The sequence below is a fragment of the Callithrix jacchus genome, chromosome 9, assembly GCF_049354715.1.
Source record: "Callithrix jacchus isolate 240 chromosome 9, calJac240_pri, whole genome shotgun sequence".
In the NCBI taxonomy this organism is placed as follows: Eukaryota; Metazoa; Chordata; class Mammalia; order Primates; family Cebidae; genus Callithrix; species Callithrix jacchus.
In genome coordinates this window covers 80,835,600-80,860,412 of record NC_133510.1, presented here as the reverse complement: position 1 = coordinate 80,860,412, position 24,813 = coordinate 80,835,600, and the positions used below count along the sequence as shown (strand labels likewise).

The 24,813-nt window shown below is 33.6% G+C and overlaps 1 protein-coding gene across 12 annotated transcripts in view; it reads right to left on the bottom strand.

Annotated features, from left to right (window-relative positions):
* NAV3 (neuron navigator 3) overlaps positions 1 to 24,813 on the bottom strand; it is an 872,565-nt gene that overhangs the window by 34,190 nt on the left and 813,562 nt on the right. For 8 of the 12 annotated variants that reach the window (XM_017976235.5, XM_078336921.1, XM_054238645.2 and 5 more), the window contains 6 exons: positions 15,619 to 15,730; positions 9,149 to 9,270; positions 8,131 to 8,151; positions 7,281 to 7,453; positions 4,960 to 5,113; positions 3,569 to 3,743 (listed from right to left, as the gene is read on the bottom strand). In XM_017976235.5, the coding sequence (XP_017831724.1) occupies positions 3,569 to 3,743; positions 4,960 to 5,113; positions 7,281 to 7,453; positions 8,131 to 8,151; positions 9,149 to 9,270; positions 15,619 to 15,730 (757 nt within the window). The remainder of the gene's footprint in view (positions 1 to 3,568; positions 3,744 to 4,959; positions 5,114 to 7,280; positions 7,454 to 8,130; positions 8,152 to 9,148; positions 9,271 to 15,618; positions 15,731 to 24,813) is intronic. The other 4 variants (XM_054238646.2, XM_054238648.2, XM_078336922.1 and 1 more) reach the window with 1 other exon arrangement.

Here is a 24,813-nt window from a genome sequence, read left to right as displayed (position 1 = left end):
GTTCAAAAATATTACTAAGCATAAATGGTATGAGCAATTTTGCTGAGTATTGGGAATGAATACCAAGGTGAAAAAGAAAGCAAATTTCTTGCTTTTTCGGAGTATATATTTCAGAATAGTTTAAGCACTGTGCTAATATAAACAGGACAATGAAACAGACAGTAACTGAAGGGAGTCTGCTCTAGATAAATAGGTCATCCCGGAAGGCTTCCTTGAAGAAGTGGTATTTGGAGATAAGACCAGAAGGCTGCTAACAAGTGCTAAACAAGTGAAGAACCAGGAAAAGAGATTAAGTCAACAAAAACAAGTACAAAAGCCTGAGATGTGTGAGCTGGGTATGTTAAAGGAAGAGAGAGATGTTTGGGGTAGCAGAAATGCAGAGACAAGTGGAAGGTGAGGAGTGGTATGAAATGATGTGGATGGAAATAAGTAAGGGCCAAATCACACATGGCCAAGTAGTCCATGGTAAAGGGGGTTGGCCTGATTGTTGATCCATATAATCTGCTTAAATTTGCCTAGGAGTATGTTATTCATTGCATGTCATATTTACTTTTAAAAACTATGCTTACAATATGAAATTTCTCCTGACAATAGTAGAATAAATATTTACCAAAAATGAGTGAATGACTACTATTCTTTGCTTTTATTATGTGTCTACTTAAGGCAACATTAATGTAATAGTGAAAAGTCTAGATCCTGGATTCATCCAAACTGGGGTTTGATTATTAGTTCTGCTGCTTACTAGTTTCATGATCTTGAACAAATTATTACAGTCACCATCCCAAGTCTTGGCTTCCTCAGCTGTAAAATGGGGCTTGAACAGCACCTTCCTGGTAGTTATTGAGAACATAAAAGATAATGCTTTTAAAACACCTCATGCTCAGTGTGTACTAAGTTTTGCTCTTCTAACCATTATTTCTGTTTATTCTAAGTCCTTCTGTTGACTGTGGGAGGGTCACATCATGACTCTGAATCTCTCCTGGGCAGAGTATATTGACAGGACAGTCACCTGATGAAACAAGTCCAGAGAAAGACAGCAAGTTTAAAGTAAGAGGCTTCTGTATTTTTGCTTGCTTGTTTTGTTTCTGTTTTTAACTAGAAAATAAATCGGCCAGGCATGGTGGTTCACGCCTGTAATCCCAGCACTTTGGGAAGCCAAGGCGGGCAGATCATGAGGTCAGGAGTTCAAAACCATCCTAGCTAACACAGTGAAACCCTGTCCCTACTGAAAATACAAAAAATTAGTCAGGCGTGGTGGTGGGCGCCTGCAATCCCAGGTGCTCAGGAGGCTAGGGCAAGAGAATTGCTTGAACCTGGGAGGCAGAGGTTGCAGTGAGCCAAGATTGCGTGCCACTGCACTTCAGCCTGGGTGACAAAGCAAGACTTTGTCTCAAAAAAAAAAAAAAAAAGTCATGGTCCTCTGTCTACATTTTCAAGGAAGAATTAAAAAGGTCTGTCATTCTGACTATAATCAAGTGAAATTTTGGCCCAAAACTGAAGGCTTCTCAAACATCTGTCTTGACTGGATGCATAGAACATGCAATTAATATTTCAGGAACTAGATACCTGCCAATTATCCTCTCTCCTGCCTACTTTCTTTTTCTTAAGATTAATCATGAAACCTAGAAAGATTCTCTGTCAAAAAGACCCAGCAAAAACACATTTTGTTTTCCAAGTGCTGAACCCACTGCACAAGAGTGAAGGTAATAAAAACAATCTTAGTTGTGTGATTTAAGTTTTTTTTTTTTCAGTTCAGACATAAGTATCACTACTGAAAAATAATGAAGGAAATAAGATATATCAAAAATAACTTAGGGAATGGGTAACAAAAAAGGTATTTAAAAAATGCAAAAAAAAAAAATGCAAAGCTTGCCTTCTTTCTCAAAATTGCCTCAAATGCTTAATTACGGCCAACAATGTGTTAAGCCTAATAAACACACACATTGTAAATTTAAACTCTTTGATTTTATATTTATCTTTATGAGTTCTATTTTTCCCAGACATTAAGTTTTTTATATATATATATATATAAATATATATATGTCTATTTTTTCTAAACCACCTTCAGTATTAAAACTTGCCTCCTTCAAACTTTATCATATTTTCATAAAATAAAACAGAATTATATTTAAAAAGGCAGTGGAATCCTGCCATTAGTTTGGTGACTGGTAAGATACTGGCCCTTGTCTTTCCCTAGGAGCCAAGGCTGGGGATCCAGAAATGCGTTGGTTATCATGAGATGTAGATCTTACTTCACTTCTCTGTCAGGTTCATCAACAACAAGCCAACATAGAGGATGTTGTCCAGAACTCAGATTGTATACATTTAAACATTTGTGCGCTTTCCTTTGTAGACTATTTTCTTAAGTGTGGATAACAAAACATGATGTATAATTTACACACTCAGATTATCATCTACTTCCATAGTCTTATTTTACTTAATGATCTCTAAGTTCATTTAATTCCGAAATCTCTTGCTTTTTTACTTGGCCTCTGATAATAGTTTTACTTGATGTTTATTCTCAGAATTTATTTTCTTCCTCTAATCCCCATCAGAATTTTATAAAAGTTGTTTTCTTAAATTATAAGGAGTGCCCACTTGCCTTTTACATTTAAGATGAAGGCCATAATATTATAATATTACGAAGAGCAGCCACAGTATCAGAATTTTTAAAATTCTGACTTTGTAGAAGAGATGTGATTCATTGGAAATGTAATCAGTATCAACATGCCATATCATTTCCCTTCTCCTTCTGTATTTTAATATGTTTTAAGGCAAGCAGTGTATTGTCTCCATTCTATAACGAAATCTAACACTGGCTACAAACATACATATTACTGGTTTCCAGGCGTCATCTGGTGGCTGTGCTTTACAATTACCACAGAGCCTCATGTAAATATTCCCTAGACTAAATTCTCTATCCTTGAAATGATTCTCTTGAATGAACTGTTCCACAGAAACAGTTAAACTTTATGATTGGATGGTTCATCAGATATTAAGATGAAATTATGTCATATGATTCTATCTGCAATTGAATAAAAACTGTACCCTTGATGGAAATAACAGAATCCAGTATATTCTTTTTGTTTGCTGAAAATTTAAGATAGCTGCAAACTGGGTGACAGAGTAGCATTATGTTCTCTCTAGGCAGCATCATGCAGGGTCTTCTAGTCAAATTTAGAAAATAAATCCTGATACACTTATAAATCGGTTTTTGCATACTTAAAAAAGAAGAAAATTACATGGGGTTATTATTATTATATCTATAAGTACTAAGTATCATCACTGAGAGTATTATTTCTTCATCGTCATAATCATGGAGAAAGTACTTGCTAAGCAAAAGTGCTTTCTTAAAAATGTTATGAAGACATTATCTCTAAGATTGACTATTGGACACAGAATATGCTCTTACAATTATAACTAAGTAGAATAGATTTATAAGATCAAAATAGGACTATTTCTAGAGTACAACATTTTTAGGAGTATGTAAAGCTCTCCAAATTCCAGGCTTCCCACCCGTTAACTTATGGACATGATGTGATTCAGGCAAGCATTTGCACTAAGTCACCTGAGGTAACAGTCTCTGTGATGTTCAAATTGTTTAGAGAAAGTCCTAACGACTGCCTAGAAGATGAAGAGGAGGTGCTGCTTGAGGATTCTGACGGTGGCCGAGCAGGCTTAGCTGTGTTGCCCGTTTCTGCCTTCAACCGGTCATTTTCAGCCTTCAGTATTTCAATTTCATTCTGTCATGAAGACGGAAAACATGAAAAAAATTCAGTTGATTTGAGTGAGAAAACAGCACCAAGTCTTTTACCAGAATTAATTAGCTTGTTTGTTAAGTAAAGCAGGTGGTAATACATTAAACAAACAAATATAAGATATGAAAAAAGGTTTCCTTCCAAAGAAGGAAATTTAATCTTTTTCTCTGTCTCTCACACATTATGGATTCCTGAATTCACAAATATATATAAATTAACCATTCAACATTTTTATCATTATTTTTTGACCAAATCATGTGTTTGAGAATTTTTCCAGGACTTGGTCTCATTTGAATTAAGAAAAATATGATGGAATCATTCATAACATTTCTCATTTTAAAAGCGATGATACAATCTTATAGGCATATAATGCCATGTGTAATATCACTATGAATTTGTGGACGGTTGAAAAACAGAGCAAAACAAAAATAATGTAAATAAGGTAATTTAAAATTACTCCAGAATCTTATTAACATCTGAAAAAGTTTTTGTTTCTTCCAAAAGGGACACTAAGGTCATAAAAACAACAACAAAATCTTTTAGATGAATATCTACAGTAGCAGATGAATCTGCTCAGCAATGAGCTTTTCTTATGTCAGTCATCTGTGGTACCAAGTGATTACTGGTTTACAGTAATAAAATGAAAACTTCGCCTGAGCACAGACTGGTTCTGAATTTAGTTTTTAGATGTTTTTTAAAAAATACAAAAGCTTTGCTTTTACAGATGGCATTCTAAATCACTTTTACTTCCATATTCAGAAAGCCTGTGTTGAATTTTTAGTTTCCTCATTACTTTTGTATTTCTACAGAAAACTTGTGAAAGTATTTGAAAATCAGATTTTGAAAGGACAGGCAAAAAGCCAAAATAAAAGTAAATGATGGAAAAGTGAAGAAGCAAGAATTATAGTAGCCTTTCTAAAAACGTAGCTCTCAACCTGAATCCAGTCACTAGCACAAGTATCCTGAGTGGTTCTTGAATACAACCTGCCCGTTTGCACTCTTACTTCCAAACTTGGATTTGACAAAATTCTCAATTCAGTACTAAGAAATGAGTTGCAAAGACTGAATAAACAGAGTACTTTTCTAAGGTGGGTTTTCAAGTGGAATTTGTTCTGTGTTAACCAAGGGAACAGAATAAGCAGCATTTTTGTTGTTGTAGTTGGTTCTCCATTTTATTCCCTGAAAGTGCTTCAGCACCAACCTGCATCCGGTTCATGGCTTCCCGGATCTGATCAAGATGATGAGCAGAGCTGAGAGCCTCCAGCCGAATATCCGTTAATTTTAATTCCTTTTCTCTGAGCTCACTCTTAAGCTGCAGAATTATCTCTGCCTCAGCCTCTGTGCATTCACAGATCCTGAAGAAGGAAACAAACAAAATCAGTGGTCTGGGGAAGCCAGAGGATTAAGAAAAGCACTGCCTGTTTTAAAGGCTGAACTGCAATATTATCCAGCAGGCACAGATATGATGTGCTGCTGGCAAAACCTAGAAAAAAGGAGAAAGAGTTTTACAAACAGTGATGCATTCACAGGCTCAAAATGGAAATGTTTTTCTTTAAATCTTTTTTTTCTATTTTTTGAAGTTTAAAAACAGTCTACTATTACTGAGTATAAAGTGATCTTAAAAATTCTTTTATTGGTGATATTTATAGGCAGAAAACTCATAGATTACTACATTTCATTCCAACATTTTCAAGGGACTTAAACCTCTATTTGCAACATGTGACTCTTCTTTTATAGAAGCAGTTATTGCATTCTTAAAATGTTCATTACTTCTTTTGTACAATTGTGCAAAAAATAACTTTGCCACAATACTGTCTTTAAGTTACCATAAAAATCCAATATAAACACTGTAAAAAATAAATTAGATTAATTTTGGACATTTAAATAATAGTTGCATTATATAACCTTTCTATTAAGCTCAGCTGATTAAGGAGATCACAGCTAAATCACAAGTTTCAATGCTACTAGCAGGTTAGCTGAAGCCTGTTTGAAGAATACACATTGTATCCTTGTGCTGTTTTATTGTTTTGTGGACAGCTTTGCAGGAAATCTGTCAAAATATTGTTTTATATTAGCTAACATCTTTTTCATTTAAAATTTGAGGACAAGTTTACTGGCCACAAAATGACAGTGACATGTTCTTCCTTTCTACATAAATGATGAAATTATGTAGACAAAGCACAGTGGCCCTGTGCTATATGAGTTCTATGCTAGTTGTTGTCATGAGCATACAAGGAAATTAGATTTAAATAGTAAATAAAGAGAATTATCTCATAATAACACTTTTCCACATTCAAAATGTGTTCATTTTTGTATAGAAGCCCCCCCTTATCCACAATTTTAGTTTCTGTGGTTTTAGTTATCTGTAGTCGAACGTGGTCCAAAAATATTACAGTGTTTTGGGCTAGTTACAGTGGCTCACATCTGTAATGCCAGCACTTTGGGAAGTCAAGGCAGGTGAATCACTTGAGGTCAGGAGTTTGAGACAGGCCTAGACAACATGGTGAAACCCCGTCTTTACTAAAAGTACAAAAAATTAGCTGGGCATGGTGGTGCACACCTGTAATCCCAGCTACTCAGGAGGCTAAGACAGGAGAATCGCTTCAACCCAGGAGGCTGAGGTTGCAGAGCGATCCTAGATCCTGCCGTTGCACTCCAGCTTGGTTGACTGAGATTTCGTCTCAAACAACGACAACAACAAAAATTACAGTGTTTTGAGGAAGAGAGCGACCACAGTCATATAACTATTGTCACAAAATATTATTATAATGTTCTATTTTATTATTGCTCTTAATCACTTATTGTGCCTAATTTTAAAATTAAATTTTATCATATATAGGTATGTGTATAAAGAAAATAAAAACCTAGTATACATAGGGCTCGGTGCTATCTATGGTTTCAGGCATCCACTGGGGGCCTTGGAAAATATCCCTGATGAATAAGGGGAGGCTACTGTACTACCAGAAAGTGGGCTTCCATAAAAATGCTATGTTAGGTTACCTAACAGGATCAAAGAAAACTAGACAGCAGATCAATTTTAGGAAACCAAATTTTAGTTGAAAAAACAGAAAGAGAAGGCATTTATTGTTGAAATGCATGTGAGTGATTTTAGAAAAAGCAAAAGCAAACACTAGGTTAGAACCTGGATCTTTGCAGTTTTCATGCATCTCACTCCACTTTACCGAGATCTATGCTTGTAGATCACAGGGCCATTTTGTCGTTTCTTTGGTGGCCAGACAAGGGGTGACCTGTATGTACATACAGTTAGACAGATACATGGACAAATGCCCATGGAAAGAAGTGAGAATTATGATTTAGAAAAATGAAGAATGAGATCAAGAAACACTTGAATTCTAACATATGAAAATGAAACAGAAAAATGAAAAGAGAAACTAATGCTGCCCATCATTCTCAGAAAAATCTGAAAATAATTGGCACAGACATGATTGGAACTTAAACATGGCCTCGATTTAAAACTGTTTTTGAAAAATATTTCTGCATTTTGCAGAAAGAGTGACTTACGCTGAGGCAGATTGTGAGGGCTTCATGGATGCTGAGCCACAGTCACCAGCATTATGGGGCAATTTGGGGGATGCTGGAAGGGATGAATCAGTAAGCTCTTCAATGTCGGAATGTGATGAAGGAGGCTTGGTGGACTTTTTCTTCCCAAAGGCTTGTTTGAAAGAACTTCTCAGCTGAAAGAAGGACAGAAATTACCCTTCTTGTCTATTTGCACTTGGCGAGCGTTTGCTTTGGGGCGTTAGTTTGCAGATGCCATCCTAGCCACTGCCTGGGGTCAGTATGTATAAGCAGAGTATTAACAGTTGCAGCACAGTATCTCTAAAAAAAATGATACCGTGTTTTGTGTGTTCATTTTACTCTTGTATTAATCCAGCGCAGCGCAAACATGGAAGGCTTTTAAATAGTGCAAGGTCAAGGGCATGGCTGTCAGAGCACTCATTTAAAACTAAGTACCTTGAAGGGATCTCCATTCCCAATGCTTCTCTCTTCAAGGCAATTTGTTTTAAATGGCCACTTTAGCGCTACAATCAAGTCATGTCCTGCTGACAGTACAAACTTAAAAAGCAAAATGAAATCAAATTCACCTAACACTTCATTAATTGCGATTTTCTATTCAAATTTTCCAATCCCAGACTACTCAGAACCAGAATTGGTATCCCCTACAGCTCTATTCAGAAAGTGGTTTTACATCTCTTTAAAATTGGAGATTAAAATGAAAAGACACAAAGAAAAGACATACAAGGTAATCTGTTTTAAAAGCTATAAAAGCCTACTGCCAAAATGAATAGCATTCATGCCAAGGTAGGGTTTTGTATAGATGCATGCCAAATTGTCCATGGTTTATATTCACCTCACTTCCTCTAGAGTTCACCTTGCAGAAACATGAAAGAGTGTGGAATTACAAATCAAGGGAATGAAGGCTGATCAGTATTTTAAAATATTACCTGTATAAACATTTTTTAAAACAAAAAGATATTTCTTCCATTATTTGTAGAAAGCACTCCAGTAAAATCCTCTGATAATTATGTTTGAATTGCATCAAGAGTTGTATTTTCTTAAAATCTACTTTTCTTTTTGGTGTTAAAAGAAATCCTTGACTCTATTGTTTTTAATTTTTTTGCAGTAATAGTATCTTCCCATCGGCTATTTAGCTATTGATCAACATCATAAAGTATATCTCTAGCAAACTTAAGGTACAGTGCTATTAAAGTACATTTCTATATTTCTGCTATATTCTCTTGTTTAAAAAATCAAGCAGATACTAATGTGGTTGATTTCTTTTAGGGTGAAACTATTCACACTGTAAGCCCTGTTGATTCTAAAAGCGGAAGGAGAGCTTTTACAGTTTCTTCTTTCCCTTGTTGATTTCCGTTCTTCTCCTTTCCTCCAACATCACTATCACCATTATCATCACCATAATCATCATCATTTTTTCACTTTTCCTTCATCGCTATCCCCAAAATAAACCCCTATTTTAAGCCATTTACAGATGTTATCTTATTTTTCTTTAGTTTATATAGTTACACTATAGATAAATAAGATAACATCTGTAAATAAATTGTATCCACAAATACATACAATTGATATAAACTATCTTTTTATAGATAAGGAAATTCAGGCCCCTCAAAAGGTAAGGTAACCTGACCTAGATCCAGTGGTGATTCAAACCCAAGTTTCGTCTCAGTATTAAAATATATGCCTTTCAGTGCATGCCACTCTAATTTTGGTGATGAGTGCAGCATTTGAGGTATCAGTAGCTTGAATGGGACACTTTGTAAATTGCTGCAGATCACTAAAGCCCCAAAGAAAAAGGCCTAACTCATTATGCATTAATAAGCTTCTGAATTAAGTGAAGGATGGTGGCTTACCCAGTTTTTCTTTTTCTTTTTCTTGGAGTCGGCATCATTACCACTGCCAATACTGGAATGGCTTGTGGCACTGTTGATACTAGAAACACTTTCAGAAGAATGCTGTCTTCTGATGCGGAGATCTAGCAACAGATAGAGAGTATCACATTGGCTCATAAAGAATCTCAATCTGAACAAACAAGTCTTTTAGGTCTTTTGAGAGGGCATTCGCTAATAAAGGTCAACAAGGCTTTGTACAGATAATTTCAATGCAGTTTTGGTTTTAGAAGTTTAATAAAGTACAACCATATTTTTTTTTAATTAACTGAGTTATCTACATTAAGATTTAATGGGAATCTCATATAAGTCTGTAGCCCTTGCAGTTTAATGAGTTCTGAGTTTTGTCTAAAATTAAATGCTATGCTAGTGATTTCTACTGAATACCTGGATCAAACAGCTCTTCCAAAATGATTTGTTCTGAATGATTAATTTCCAGGAGTAAATGGAAACTCATAATAGAATGAGAATTAATTGTGCCTTTTTAATATTTGTGCTTCAAATATAGTTACTAGAGCCAAATGTATTAACTTTCCATTTCATAGAATCATACCATATTAGAGCCAAAACAAACCCTGGAAGTCATGTAAGCACATAATCTCACAGATAAGAAAACTGAAGTGCAAAGAAGTTAAGTAACTTGGCCAAACAGCCAATGAAAGACAGATCCTCCAAAGAAAGCCTAGGTAGACTGAGTTTGTGAATTCAACAGAGGACATATTTAAGACAGTGCAATTCTTTCAATGCACCCATACTCCCTGCCCATGACTTATTATAGAATAGTAATAGTAATAAAACTAGGTTTTACAATATGCTAGATATGCCCCCAGAGTATCTAATTTTATCCTTAAAGCAAACCACTGAAATGACTTTAATTACTAAATGCAACTTGCACATGGTCACATAGCCGAAAAATAGTGGAGCCAGGCTCAGCCCTAGACTGATTCTAATATCCACTGTGTTAACTACCATGTATGCAGCACATGGTATGGCCTTGCTATACTCTAAAAGCAAGCAGTGTTTCTTTAGTTAAGATATTTTGAAGATAATAGCATTTGCTTTTTAATCATATTTAAAGGTATCCACTTCTTTAATACAAGCAACTTGTGAGATTTATCTATAGCTATTAAAAGTAAAACAAACTGAAATTTTCCCTACCTAAAATGCACTAGTTTTAAGTATTAGTGAGATACTAAGAAAATTTACAGAATTGTACTTAAGACCACATTTGCTTTTAGTCCATTTCCATTAATATATTTATTGGCATCAAGGCATATTAGCCAAGCAAAAAAAAAAATCTCAGTGGAAGTAAGATGTCAAAATTTACTCTAAAGTTTCCATAAAACTAATACCATAAAATCAAGCCTTTTCAATTGACTGACTTACTAAATAGTAAAAATGATTTACGGCAACAAAACTATAATTGGTTGCTTTCAAAACATATAATAAATGAGTATGTACATATTAATAGACATGTAATATATGTATATACATATACATACATATGTATGTGTGTATATAACTATCTTCACCTTCATTTACATGTGTATCAGTAAGATGCTTATTTTTCTACTAAGAAAATCATGCTGAAAAATTTTATAGGAAGAAAACACATAGAGCTTTTTGTTTTTTAGAATCCCTAGAGATCGCCCCTTGAAATTATTTTACAAAGTACTGATGAGAACATTAACTGGTTTTGTATGCCAAAATATTATCAACACCTAAACCTAAATCAAGGTATTCATGTAGGAGGCTTTAGTTCAACAGTAAAGGAATCTGGTATCCTTTAATCAACTATTATGGAAGTCACATAAATAGGCAATAGAAGAATATATGTATTTCTTCATGTTTTAAATTTTTGCTGTGATTGGCCATTAGCTTTTTGAAAAAGATGTAACATTTGATAGCCCATTCCTAATAACTGACTTTCACAAATAGAAAAGCACAAAGTATTAAAGTATTTCAGAATTTTTATTATATCCAGAATTAATAAATTGTGTTTGACTTCTTTAATACTAAATTTTTAAAAAGATAAGTAAATTATTATAATCATAGTTCAAAAGTAGTCCTTGGAGGTATCAGTTACTTTCAAGTATGACTGCATTCAGCAATGAAGAGTGGCAAAGCCATAATTTTAATACTAGTTTGAAATGAAGGAAATGTGTTTTACCGTTCCCTAACAATTCCTTTTTAGTGCTTGTAAATATTTAATTTGGTACATGGGGCATCATAAAGTTCAGTAAACAACGGCTAACCACATGAACATCAGCCATCAGAATGAATGGAGAAACCTGTTTTTAAAGTGAAGAAGATTTCAGGTCCGTGTTTGTTCACTCGTCATTTTCCACCTCCCGTCCTCTGTGTCACCACGGCCCCAGTTCAAGCTACCACTATAACCTTTACAGCAAATATAGCTACTGAACTTACTCATCTTCAAACCATTCTATAAACAATCGCTAGAAAAATCTTTTTTAAAAGGAAAACTTCATCAACACTCCCCTACTTAAGACCTTTCAATAACTTCTCACTTTAAGAAGAATAGATTTAAAAATGCAACTTCTAAATATGGCCTACAATCCCTTAGTAATCTTGTCAGTTTGTAACTCATCTACTGTGTTCTTATTAAACAATTGCTTAACATCTTCCTTATGTTAGTTCCATAAAGGTACTAACTTATTTTCTGCCTCAAAGTTCTTTTGAAATGCTCCTCCCTCAGTACTTATGATTGAAAATTATTCCTTGGATATTCACTTAATTATCACTACCTTGGAATCATCTTCCCTGTCTGTGCAACCTCCAGTAGGCTCCTTGGTACCCTCTTTCCCTATGGTACCCATTACTGTCCATCTTAGAACTTATAACTGTTTTGGTATACATGTTCAGGTACACCAATGATCACATATGTTCATTTACCTTCTGCCCTCCCACTAGACTAAAAGTTTTATGGAGACAAAGACCATATCTATTTTGTTTACCATTATATATTTCAAACCTTGTATAGCATATGGCATGTGGTATCAATCAATACATAGCTGTTAAATAAATCTAGTCTTTTTCATTCAATATAACTATGTCCATCAGTATTTCTAAAAAATATTTAGTGCTGACAGAACTTTAATACGTGTGTTATCCAACTATATTTGGTATATCTTAAGGAAAAACAATTCCATATTTACACAGAAGTAGTGACTTAAAATGCATTGTTACATTTTGAAAAATAAAAGTAAAATTTTTTATTATCTTCAACTTTCAAATTTCTTATCACAATTATTATATTTGCAGTGGATTTTGAGCCCCATGAGCACAGGGTAATTTTTTAAATCTTTCTACTTTAAGATCTGATAATGCCTAGTATTTAATAGCAGGTGTTTAAAGATGTTTGCAAATAAAAATATTTTATTATAGACTATAACTATTTATCCAACTTTGTTAACAAATGTGATGCATTAATTTAGAGAAAATAGAAATACACATTCACAAATCAGTATGTGCTTTTGTGATAGTCTGACCTGTCTATAAAACTGTTGCCTCTTCCAAATATATCTTTGAAGATCATATGTTAAAAATATACGTGACAAACATTTTAAGGGTCTCTAAAAGTGAATTTCAATATGATTTCTGAATATAAATTTATATGACATAGAATTACCTTAATAGCCCGTGAAAAGACACATAATTAGTCCAACTATTTTTTCCATATAATGTCAGTGATCAATGTGATAAGAATCACACTTTGTGTTCATTAAATTTAATACTGAGTTTTAATATTACAGAAATACAATCTAACTATCTTGTATACATTTAACCCCTTACAGCCAGTTGTTTTGGTTAGTTTTAAAACCTAGAAAATTATTTTTAAATATTTCTTGATCAATTTAGATATTAACTGTTATTTTTCATCTTAAGCACCACCCCTCTAAGCAAAGGAATTTCAATTTTTCAATTTCAGTAGATATATTAAGCTACCTATTGCCTAAGATAAAAGGAATCCTTTCAGAAAGTTTCACTTCAGTGACTTGTGCTGTGTTAAAGTAAGGATTAAGCCTTTTAAAATCCCTTCTGGACCTATTTACGACATGAAGATTTAGAACATAAGCTGCTTTATTATAGCTCTAAGATAAGCTTTAAATATGCAGTAATTTTCCATGCATCACGTAAATCACTCCTCCACATGAAAAGTTGCTAAATTCTTGAGACAAGTATTCCCTGCAGAACTACTTTGTCCTTCAATTTAAGTATATCTCGCGTTATACAATTGTTTTCCTAAAGTTTAAATTGAAATTCATTTAAAAATTATATTATTCTTCTTTTGAAAATTCAAATATGCCCCTTTTATGTACCAGACATCATCATGGGCACCCTGATGTCTTTGAAAAGGGTGAGAAAACAAACCCTACTATTGTCAATCAGGAAAGACATGCCTTAAATAAAAGCCCCAAAGTATAATGTAATTTTAAGAAGGGAAGTATAGCTACTTCCAGAAACATATCACAGGGAACTTCATTCATTGTAGGAGTCAAGGAAGCATATTTAGGCTAACTGCTGCAGTGTCTCATAAAGCTTTTACGCTTTTCAAACAAGATAGAATATTCTAAATGGAATAAACACAATTTATAAAGAACTTATGAAGAATTGAAAAACATCAGGATAGCTGAAATGTAGAATAATGGAACAAGAAGTGAAGTCTGTACGTGCATCATCTGGCACATAATTGATTCTGAATAAATATTTATTGAATGAATGAAGCTGTGAAGAGAGATTATGTCATGTTGAAGAGTCTATTCCACCTTAAAAGCGGATACCTTTAGATGTGTTTCTCAATGACTGTTCTGGCTTCGGTCTGAGTGTAAAGTAGTATAAGATTAAGAAGAGGAAGGCTATTTAGGGGTTTGTGGTCATGGTTCAGAAGAGAGATGATGGATGGTGAGAGTATAATCAAAGGAAAGTGATTAGATCCAAGAGATATTTAAGGAGTGGAATCAGTAGATCTTGGTGACTCATTCATAAGGAAGAGGAGGAATTATGAAGACTACCTAGATTTCCGGCTAAATGGAAGGGTGACAGTGCCATCTACTGAGGCAATGAGCACTGGAGGAGAAGGAGGTCTGAGACAGAAGACAAACTTAAGTTTGGAGATGTTGGGTTTAAGATGTGAAACAAAAATCCAAAGATATCCACATGGAGTTCTCTCTTGGTAGCTGGATATACAGAGCCTGGCCTGGAGACCTAAATTTGGCAGTTATTAGCTATTAGCACATTAATGAAAATTACAGCTAGTGTATGAGATGAGTTTCTATATAATTATAAATAGAATCATAATGTACAGAATCATAATGCAAGAGAGCTTAGGATATCAACAATTAACAAATGGATACAAAAGAGTGAATTTACAAAATAAATATTTAAAAATAGAAAATATTTCAATATTTTCAAAGGAGCAGAAGAAAAACCAAAAATGTACGATGTCATGAACATTAGAAAAACAAAATGTTTCACATAGGCAGGAATAAACATCAGCATCAAATGCTGTTTCCATGTCTGTCTCATACAATAAATATTTTCACTGTTTTACTAAATTTAGTGTCATGTAAGTTTCTACTGATCCTGGAGTGCATGTTTTGGTGGATTGGAAGGAAGAGAAGCTACACTCCATGGTCTAAAGATGGCTGATGGCTGAAGATATTAAAAAATTTCATAAAATTTTTCTCAGAAGTCTTCTGGAAATGAAAAGAGAGATAAGGCATTCATATTTTAGGACAGGATTTTTTAAGCTGGGAAAGAGTTGAGCATGTCGAATGATTTTGAAATGTGTCAGAAAATGAGTAAATAGAACTGATGTAAAGAAAAAAATGACATGACATTAATAATGAGCATTTCTTCAGTGGTGAACCAAGAAGTAGGGGCAGTGAAAATTCTAAATATTTGCATGTTTAGAATTGTCAAAGCATAGGAATAATATAAAACAGACATACCTTTGTCCATTGCTTTTATTTAAATTAAAATTGTTTTAAAATTATCTATAGAAAATGTACTTTTTTGTAGCCTCAATCCAGGAAAAATTGCTTCCAGTTCCCACTGCTTGTTATCTCATCATATTGACTATTTCATTTTTATATATAAATCTGGATTATTATACTCATTAATGGGTTTGTTTTGCCTGAATTAAGATATGCATTTATTAACCAACCACTCCATCTCCATCTCCACTATATCAAATAGGGAGATGTGTATACAATTATAGAAGCAAATTTCTTAATATCAGTTTAAAAATTATTTGATAACGCAAGTCCCTGTTCTAAAATTCTAAGCTTCTGACCACATCAATACCAACTTACTCATTATAAAAGGCAGTGGCACTGAGTAAATGCAGTTTTACTGTAATTAATAAATAAAATAGATGCCTATTTTGGAAATGAAACTATTTATAAATATACCTTTGGGAGGGTGGTCCGGACCATTCAGTGCTCCCTGAATAGCCGCCTGGGCAGCAGAATTCTGAGCCTTCAGCATTTCAATGGTTTCTCGTAGTTCTATAAGTTCAGACTCCTGTGAAATAAACAGAATTTGGAAACTTTAATACCTAGAAAGAAAAATAAAATCTGCTTTTTCATAGTTGACTATCAAAAAGGTTTGATTTTATGTAGTAACAACCTCTTGGAAGATTTGGATGTTTAGTTGAACTTGTGAAGTTGTACTTAGTAACTTCTTTTTTAGCTAACGGAGATTTCTTAGTTATTATCTTATAAAAGTGATATGAATAGTTTTTATTCCTTTCAAAGGGTGGCATCCAGAACTCACCAGTACAAAGTAAAACAGGATATCACATCACTCATTTCAGATAACATACTTATTAACATTACCTATGATTATATTATATGTTTATATATCAGTATTGGACTGTTGCATTGCATTGTATTTATTGTCATCAAATGAATGATTTCAGATTTTGTTGAAGTATTCTGTGCCTGCAAAATTGATTCTTGGTATTTAAGTGTAAAACCTGGAACTTACCCTAAATTCTTATTAAATGCCAACTTACTAAATTCTGATGCCATATCAAGGTTATGTTTCATTCTGATAGTTTTTCATTCAATAAAACTCCTAATGTAGAGACCTTGTCTCACCAAGCCAAAGCAACAGGAATAAAGCAAATAATAAATATATATGTTATATAATCTAAAAATAATAGTTAAATTACAAAGCAGCTTACAAATCAAATTTTAATAAGGCATATATTTTCTTAATGCATTTAGTGTAATCTTAAGATACGTCCCAATAAAAATACTTGTACACATTTGACCTTTCACAGTTATTTAAGTAAATTATTTTATCAGAAATAACTCATTATGTGTAAAATAAAATAGCTCACAAAAGACAGAAAGAAAGAAAACGAATTGAGTGTTGTTTCAGTATAGACCATGTTGCCATTAGAAGCTCAAAGATACAAGGGGTATCTTTCTTGGTGGCAATAAAATCCTAAAAATCAGATCTTTGTCAGCCTCTTAGAGGGAGAATTCCTTGGTAATGTATTTGTCATTCATCATTTTCTTTAGCATCTTTGGCAGAAAGCCAAAGACTCAGGCTTGGGTTCTTCATTCTCTGGTAAATCATTTCTCTTTACTCAATATCTCCCAGAATATATATTTTAAAAAGATCATCAACAACAGTCTGTGCAGAAAATTGCTTCATACATGGGAATATCCTGTGACTATTTTAACCTTAGACACTTAAAGAAAACAACAGATGATGCTAATTGAAATGATATCCAAGTTTGGAATGGATACTTGGCACCTCATATAACTATTTTCATTGGATCCCTGACATCTTCCTGATAGAGAACAGTTACATTTAAAACAACTAAACCTTCTCATGGACTTTTAGTAGCTTACAAGTTGAAGAATTTATTATAATGAAAAATCAATAGTAACCTCCTAAATTTATAGATGGGTCTTCAAATATTGACTGCAATTCATTTGCACTATATTTATTATAAAAGAAAAATATAATGTTTGTGGAAAATTTCGAGTGTCATGACAAAAGTCAGACCCAATTCATAATAATGACTCAGTCTCTACAATTTGTATATTCTGTCCATTGCCAAATTAGCATTTATTCTGCTCTTACTGAAAATTTATTCAAAAAGGAATAAATGGTACATAATTAATGGAATCATATAAATACTAATTTTACAACATAAATACTAGAATGCATATTAAATTTTAATTAAAATCAGATTTTTATTCTTAAATATAAGATCAATTAAGCTTGTACTATAGATTAAAATCTGTTAAAACATTTGCCTGTAGCTTTAAAGGAAAAAAGTGGAAATGAGATCTCATGACAACAATGTCAAAAAATTAAGCTTAACTTTGAGTTAGCTGCCTTATTTCAGTGTCAAACATTCAGTTTTTCAAGAGAAATCTCTTCTCAAACCTGTTTTCAAAAAAGATAAAAAGTAGAACATTCAGGGAATGTTGCTTTTTTAGAATATCATGTTTAATATGCCATAGAAGATGATCACTTTCTAATATTAACTGTCTTTTAAAAAGCAATAGATATTAGCAAGTTAGTTGTTACTCAGTGTGGCACAATAAATGTAAAAGGAAGAATAACTAGTTAAGATATATATCTGCTAGATAACTTCAGAGAATCATATCTATGAAAAAATTAGTTCAACCAAATTCATAGTTATTTCTTTAGAACTTTATCAGTATAAGCAAATACCTATAAAATATTCATAGTCTTTGATTAAAAAGATAGCCAAATTCTACATTGATTGACACATATTTGCAAAATTCCTTCCTTCTCTCTCCTTTCAGTTAATGAGATCTGCTCTCACCTTGTCACTCATGCCACACTCATCTCTTTCCTCTCTTCTCTTTTCTCTGAGGCTTTTCATATAATTTTTCCCTTTACTTTTAATATCCTTCCTCACTGTTAAAAGCCATGGTAAAATGTCTCCACACTTGTAAAACCTGTTTTCCTGTCAGAAAGAAAATGAAGCTGTGCTTCGAGACTATTTAATGTGTTTAGCTTGTCTAGTTGTTGATGAATATACTTTTTCACCTGATTTAAGAGCTCCATATTAACTGGGATGATTTTGTTTAAGTGTTCCAGTCTGTGTTAAATGGATGTTTCTCCCTTGAAAGAATAACATAAAACTTCAACTTTATTGCATACTTCTATTTATTTATTTTTTTTGCAAGAGGGTGTCTGCTGATCACCTAACAAGTGGAGTAGCACTTTATTATTTATTATAACCAGGAAGTCTTATTATGACTAAATTATAGAATCACCTCCTTTGGATGAAAACAAAGTCAGGATTTCCTTTCTCCCTTTCCCAATAGTGTTATAGAGATGAGCATAAAAGATTTTTAAATAAAAACTTAACTGAGACATAGAAATTTTTCAATAGTTTATTTCTAGTCTTCATTTTTCTTCTTCATAATTATGGTTAGTTGCTCACATTTATTTTTTTAAGCTATTTGCTTCTCAGGTTTCTATAATGCATAGAAATTATAATGTGGCCTCAAGACACAACTATTAATTTTTATTTATTTTTTTGTCCATAATGGGGAGTTTGGATCAGGAATATGATTAGAATTCCAGAGGTAGCTAACTATAAAATGATTAGATATTCTAAAATATTTTCACATAAATTTTTTTAGTTGAAGGGAAATTATAGAAGATACTAAAGTTTTGAGAATCCCTATCAATCTTCAGAAAAAAAAATAAAAAAAAGTGTATGCCATCAACATACGAATTTAGTCTACTCTTTCAATTCAGTCATTTCCAGTTTATTATTCTCATTAAATACCAAAGAGAAGATTGAGGCTGGGATAATTCTGCAAAAGGTTTTAGGAATAAAATAATCTGATCATATTTTGTAACTTCACACTTTTCAAAAATGATAGATATTTTAAAATATGAGAACCAAAGTAAGATTATACTTTCCTCCAATGAGATGTTCAAGATAATGATACCCCAATAACTGCTGACCTTGTAAAGTTCTAGTTTTCCATGAAAGTTTCTCATGTAAAGCAAGCTGAATGGAGTTGATGTCTCTTTTCACAGTTTTACGCATGTCTCTGAGGCTAAATAATTTATTAAGGTCAGGCTTGAAATGTTTCAAAATAAAAGATCAAATATTGTGTCACAATACTAGCTTGCCCTGGTAGTCTTTCCATTTTCTTAACTATACCTGATCTCTTTCCAAATTTCTCACTAATAAAGGCTTTGTTGAGAATACCACAAGCTTGGGACAATCTCATCAACACATTTCATTAACCAAACTTACCTTCTAGGCAAGCCTCTTTAAATTTTCCACCACATCTGTCTTTTGCGTCCTCACGTTGGCACTAGGTTAATTTCACACTTCCCAGCTCGAATTTACTCAAATGGGTCCTCCCTTCCTCACTACATTTTACGGTTGAGGTCTTCCTAATTGTTCTACCAAAAGAACCATCCCTACTGCATATATTTTCACCAAATACTAGTAGTGTAAATAATTGGAAAATTATAGATTCATATTATTCTATGCCCTAAAGATTAATGGATGAATCATCTGACTCTAGTGATACATTTTCAAAAACACTTCCAGAGGGCAAATATCATAACATGACTTGGGGAGAGTTAATGCAAAAATCGTATTCAACTAAATTTTTAGCTGCAGCATTATCTATTTTCAAAGATTTGGCTTCAAATTCCCTCATTTGAAGGTTTCAGTTTCTATTCTGTAGTCACCCCCCAAAATAGTTTCAGAATAATAACAAATAAGTAAACACTAGGCTTTATGGTTAGCATAGGAGTCAATATATGAGCTTCATCACTCATACGAGGGGATATTCCTCTGCCCTGCTCTGACCTTCTGACAAGAAAAACCTATCATACCTTAACATATGTTCTAATTGCCTTGCCATGACAGCTATAGGGAACTAATTTGAAAATCTTCTTAGTTTTAAATTCCTAAATATTTAGCAGTGAGTATAGCTTTAGCAAATTTGAACACAGGAGTTCAAGTAGTTCTGTAAAAATGTTACTTACAAAAATATAGTTTGCTGGATTTTTTCCAGTTGAGTCTTTCTTAACTGGCATTCTGTGAGAAAATTAAGCCCTGCACAGTGATTTGAGTAGCAATTTCCTCGATTCTGACAAGAGTGGTACATAGCTAGTACCATTCTAGATGGTGAGAAAAGAAGTTATTTCAGCAAATATAATGGATGCCTCAGGGCATCAGGTTTAATTTTTTTTTCATATAATCTGGGGAAGAAGTGCTGGTAAAATGATAAGGATCTGAAATCAACATAAAATTCTTGATCAAACTGTGTCAATTTCAGAGTCTACTGAGCCCTAGGTTAGGTATAGGGTAATGCCTAGAGATACTTTCATTCCCCAGCAAGCATCTTTTTTAAAATTTATTTTTATTTATTCATTTATTTTTTTTTTTTGAGACGGAGTTTCGCTCTTGTTACCCAGGCTGGAGTGTAGTGGCACGATCTCGGCTTACTGCAATCTCCGCCTCCTGGGTTCAAGCAGTTCTCCCCCAGCAAGCAACTTAACAATTCTCTTAACTTTTAGCTACTTATAGATTACTAATATAGAACATGTCTTCTTTTAGTAGCTATTGGAAACACTGTTTAACTTTTGGAAAATGCTGCCAAATTGATCACTAACTTTTTTTAAATTTTTCTTTTTTTTTGAGATGAAGTCTCACTCTGTTGCTCAGGCTGGAGTGCAGTGGTGTGATCTTGGCTCTCTGCAACCTCCACCTCCTGGTTTCAAGCGATTCTCCTGCCTCAGCCTCCCCAGTAGCTGGAATTACAAGTGCCTACCACCAAGCCCAGCTAAGTATGTATCTTTAGTAGAGACAGATTTCACCATGTTAGCCAGGCTGGTCTTAAACTCCTGACCTCAAGTGATCTGCCCCCATCAGCCTCCCAAAGTGCTAGGATTACAGGTGAGAGCTACCATACCTGACCAATCACCAACTTACTTTTATCACATCAGTCCAGTGTCAAACACCTTTAAATGGTTTCTTGTTTTAGACCAAATTCCTTAGACTTCTTTCGAGCCTTAGCCTTAGTCTAACATTTCCCACATATTCTCCATTTTTCCCTTAATACCTTTTATAATTTTTCTCTTTCTTGCCCATGCTCATGCATGTTGTTCCTTTTTCTGTGACATACATTTCTACATTTCCCCTGAATTAATCTTCTTTATCCTCCCAAAGCCTGAAGAGTGCCCTCTGTGCCACCTCTACTCTGCAGGCATTATGCAGATGTGAGTTTTCTTTGAGAATACACATGACATTGTACTCAGTCTAATAGCATGATAATTTTCTGCCTTCGGGGTTGTTAATACATGCCTTTTCTTTCTTACCAGGCTATAAGTGTATAAAACCAGTGTTCTGGCACACAAATTTGGCAAGAGATTCAGTGTTGTTTGGCATCTGGAAATAGGAAAAGTGTTAGGAGTGAATCCCTCTCTATTCAAAGGAGTTATTTTGGTCTATAAATCAAACAAAAAGTTTGATATAGTTTCAGGCTATTAATGCCATGTGATTGCTGAAAATCACACTGTGAAGCTCAAAGACTAGAATTAGAGTCTTAATTTAGTTTATCCATTTTTAAAGTATGTAATCAAGAACATGTAACCACCTTGGCCTTGGTTACTTAGTGTTAGCTTCCCACCCAGCTTCCCAATATCCTCATTCTCTGCTTTACTTTTTTCAGTAGTGGTTATCATCATTTGAAATCCTATATGTTATATATGTATATAAAAAACAAGATTGTGCCCCAGCACTCCAGCCTGGGTGACAGATCAAGATTCCATCTCAAAAAAACCAAAAAATACATATATACATATATATATATATGTATATATACATGTGAATATAGACACATATACATACACATAAATATATAAAAATACATATATATACACATATAAATACAAAATAAATAAATATGAAATAAAATATATATTTATATATGTGTGTATATATACAGATATAAATACATATATACATATATACACACACATATATGTATATATATGGGAAAAATACATATATATGTGTGTGTGTGTGTGTGTGTGTGTGTATATATATATGTGTATATATATATATATATATATATATGTATTTTCTTGTTTTTTTGAGTTGGAGTCTTGCTCTGTCACCCAGGCTGGAGTGCTGAGCACAATCTTGGCTCACTGCAACCTGTTTCCCAGGTTCAAGTGATTCTCCTGCCTCAACCTCCTGAATAGCTGGGACTACAGGTGCAGGCTACCACACCCAGTTAATTTTTGTTTTTAGTACAGACAGGGTTTCATTATGTTGGCCGGGCTGGTCTTGAACTCCTGACGTCAGGTGATCCTCCTGCCTCGGCCTCCCAAAGGGCTGGGATTACAGGCATGAGCCACCACACCTGGCCTGTTTTAATATATTTTTATTATCATCTGTCATAACTCCATGATAAAGAGATACAGATATATGAGAAACATAAACTGCATGAGGAATATTTTATATCTATATATGTATAATATACTTTTAGAGTTGTAGTAGACATCTGTATCTATAGATATAGACCTATATGTATCATTCTAGAGCTATATTTTCTGTTCTGTTTTGTCATTAGAACAGCACAAATTCAATGTAAACTTGATGAATGACTAAGTACACAAATGAAGCTTGTAACTGGGGGAAGGGAGTTTAGGAATCTCTGCTCTATATTTCACAAGCCTTTTCTCAGGATTGTTGGATCTCCAGAGAGCAATATACCCTTTTATCTCAGCTCCCTGAATAAATTCCTTTAGTGAAATATGATTAAATGTTATGCCCTTAGCTTTTAGAGAAATGTCTATTTGAACACTGATTTTGTCTTTTGTTATTCCATGACCCTAATTTAAAAACCTTGGCAATAAATTTGTCCTTGAATTTAGTGCCACAGAGTTTGTCTCTTCAGTCTACATTATGCTCTTCTGGCCAGAAAATGAAAATAAAGCACACCAAGCAATCTCCCTTTATATGTTAGCTTCCTTGAAATTCAATTCAGTTCAGTGCCTTGCAGTAGTAATTACCTAGGCTGAGGCACATTGTTATATACATTACTCTACTGGCTTTCATTGGATTCTGTCCTGAATTATACCATTTTATATTGCAAATAATTTCACGGGCTTTTAAAAATCACTTCGAGAATAAGCAAATTATAATCTAATCTCAAATTAATAAACTAGTTAACCAAGATTGTTGTGTGTATACAGTTTGCAATCCAAAAAGAAGTGATTTTATTTTCAGTTAAAAAAATGGTAAGGGCAATATGAGACATTCTGATATCTTCTGAGGAAATTTTAAATGTTGGCAATGTTATTTTAAGTATAATGTAGGCACATTATAAAATCTCTCATGTTACAGGAAAGTTTTTAAATATTCAGGGCTTAATCATAGGCATTATAAGTTAACTTCTGCATTTTTTTCAGTTTCTATGAGAAAATTTACTTACATATATAATGGAATTCAAGAAAATATTAGGTGGAAGACAAAATTTCGATTAATTTTGACTTCTTAAAGATATCGAGACTTAAATTCTAACACTCCTTTCCAGCAATATGCTTAGTATATGCCCAGTGAGGAATTTGGTGTTATCTTATAATTTTCAAGAAAAAATGAAAAATGTAAAAGATGGTAATATTTTTTGACAGGCCCTAGCATGTGACGTGATCAGAGTATCTTATTCCTCATGGTGATCCCACAAGGTAGTTATTGTCATCCCCATATTTAAAAAGGTGAATTTGAGATTCAAGAAACGTAAGATAAACTTGCTCAAGATTACCCAGCTTTTAACAGACATAGCCAGAATTCTCATTCAAGAATAATGGACCCCAGTGTTTTTATTCTTTCCCATTAACTGCTCTAAAAAGCCTTGTAATTCTATTTTCTGGATTCTTATGTTACATAGTGAAGTGACAAGCTGTAACAAAAAAATAAAAAGAGACAGAGGGAGAGAGAGAGAGTAGAAGAAAAGAAGGAAGGGTGGAAGGGAGGAGAAAGAAAGGGTTGAAAAGAGGCAGGAAGGAAGGAAAGGAAAGGAAAAATAATGGAAGGAAGGAAGGAAGGAAGGAGGGAGGGAGGGAGGGAGGGAAGGAAGGAAGGAAGGAAGGAAGGAAGGAAGGAAGGAAGGAAGGAAGGAAGGAAGGAAGGAAGGAAGGGAAGATTTACGGCTCAAAATGAGTTTCTCAGCTGTCCTAGAACAGGTTTTACAGGAGTGGATAGTGCTCTCTCTCACAGGCAGGTATATGGAGAGTATGAGAATAAAATGTGCTAGTAACACTACGCAATTATAAGAATATTAGGTTTTGCTTTTGATTTCACTGAACTGTTCATTCAGTATTTTAAAAATAAACTTTTATAAACGGACAAAATTTGGTAATACATACTAGTTTTGTAAAGCTAATCACATGCCTTACAGAATCTGAAGACAAAACTGAAGCCATTCCTATGGATAGAGGAATACATTCCTGAAAACACCCAAAACTTTTTATATAGTGGGTCTCTTTGAGAATTAGATGAAAACTCTGGACACCTGATCATTTATACACATTTACAGTTTTTACACACACACACACACACA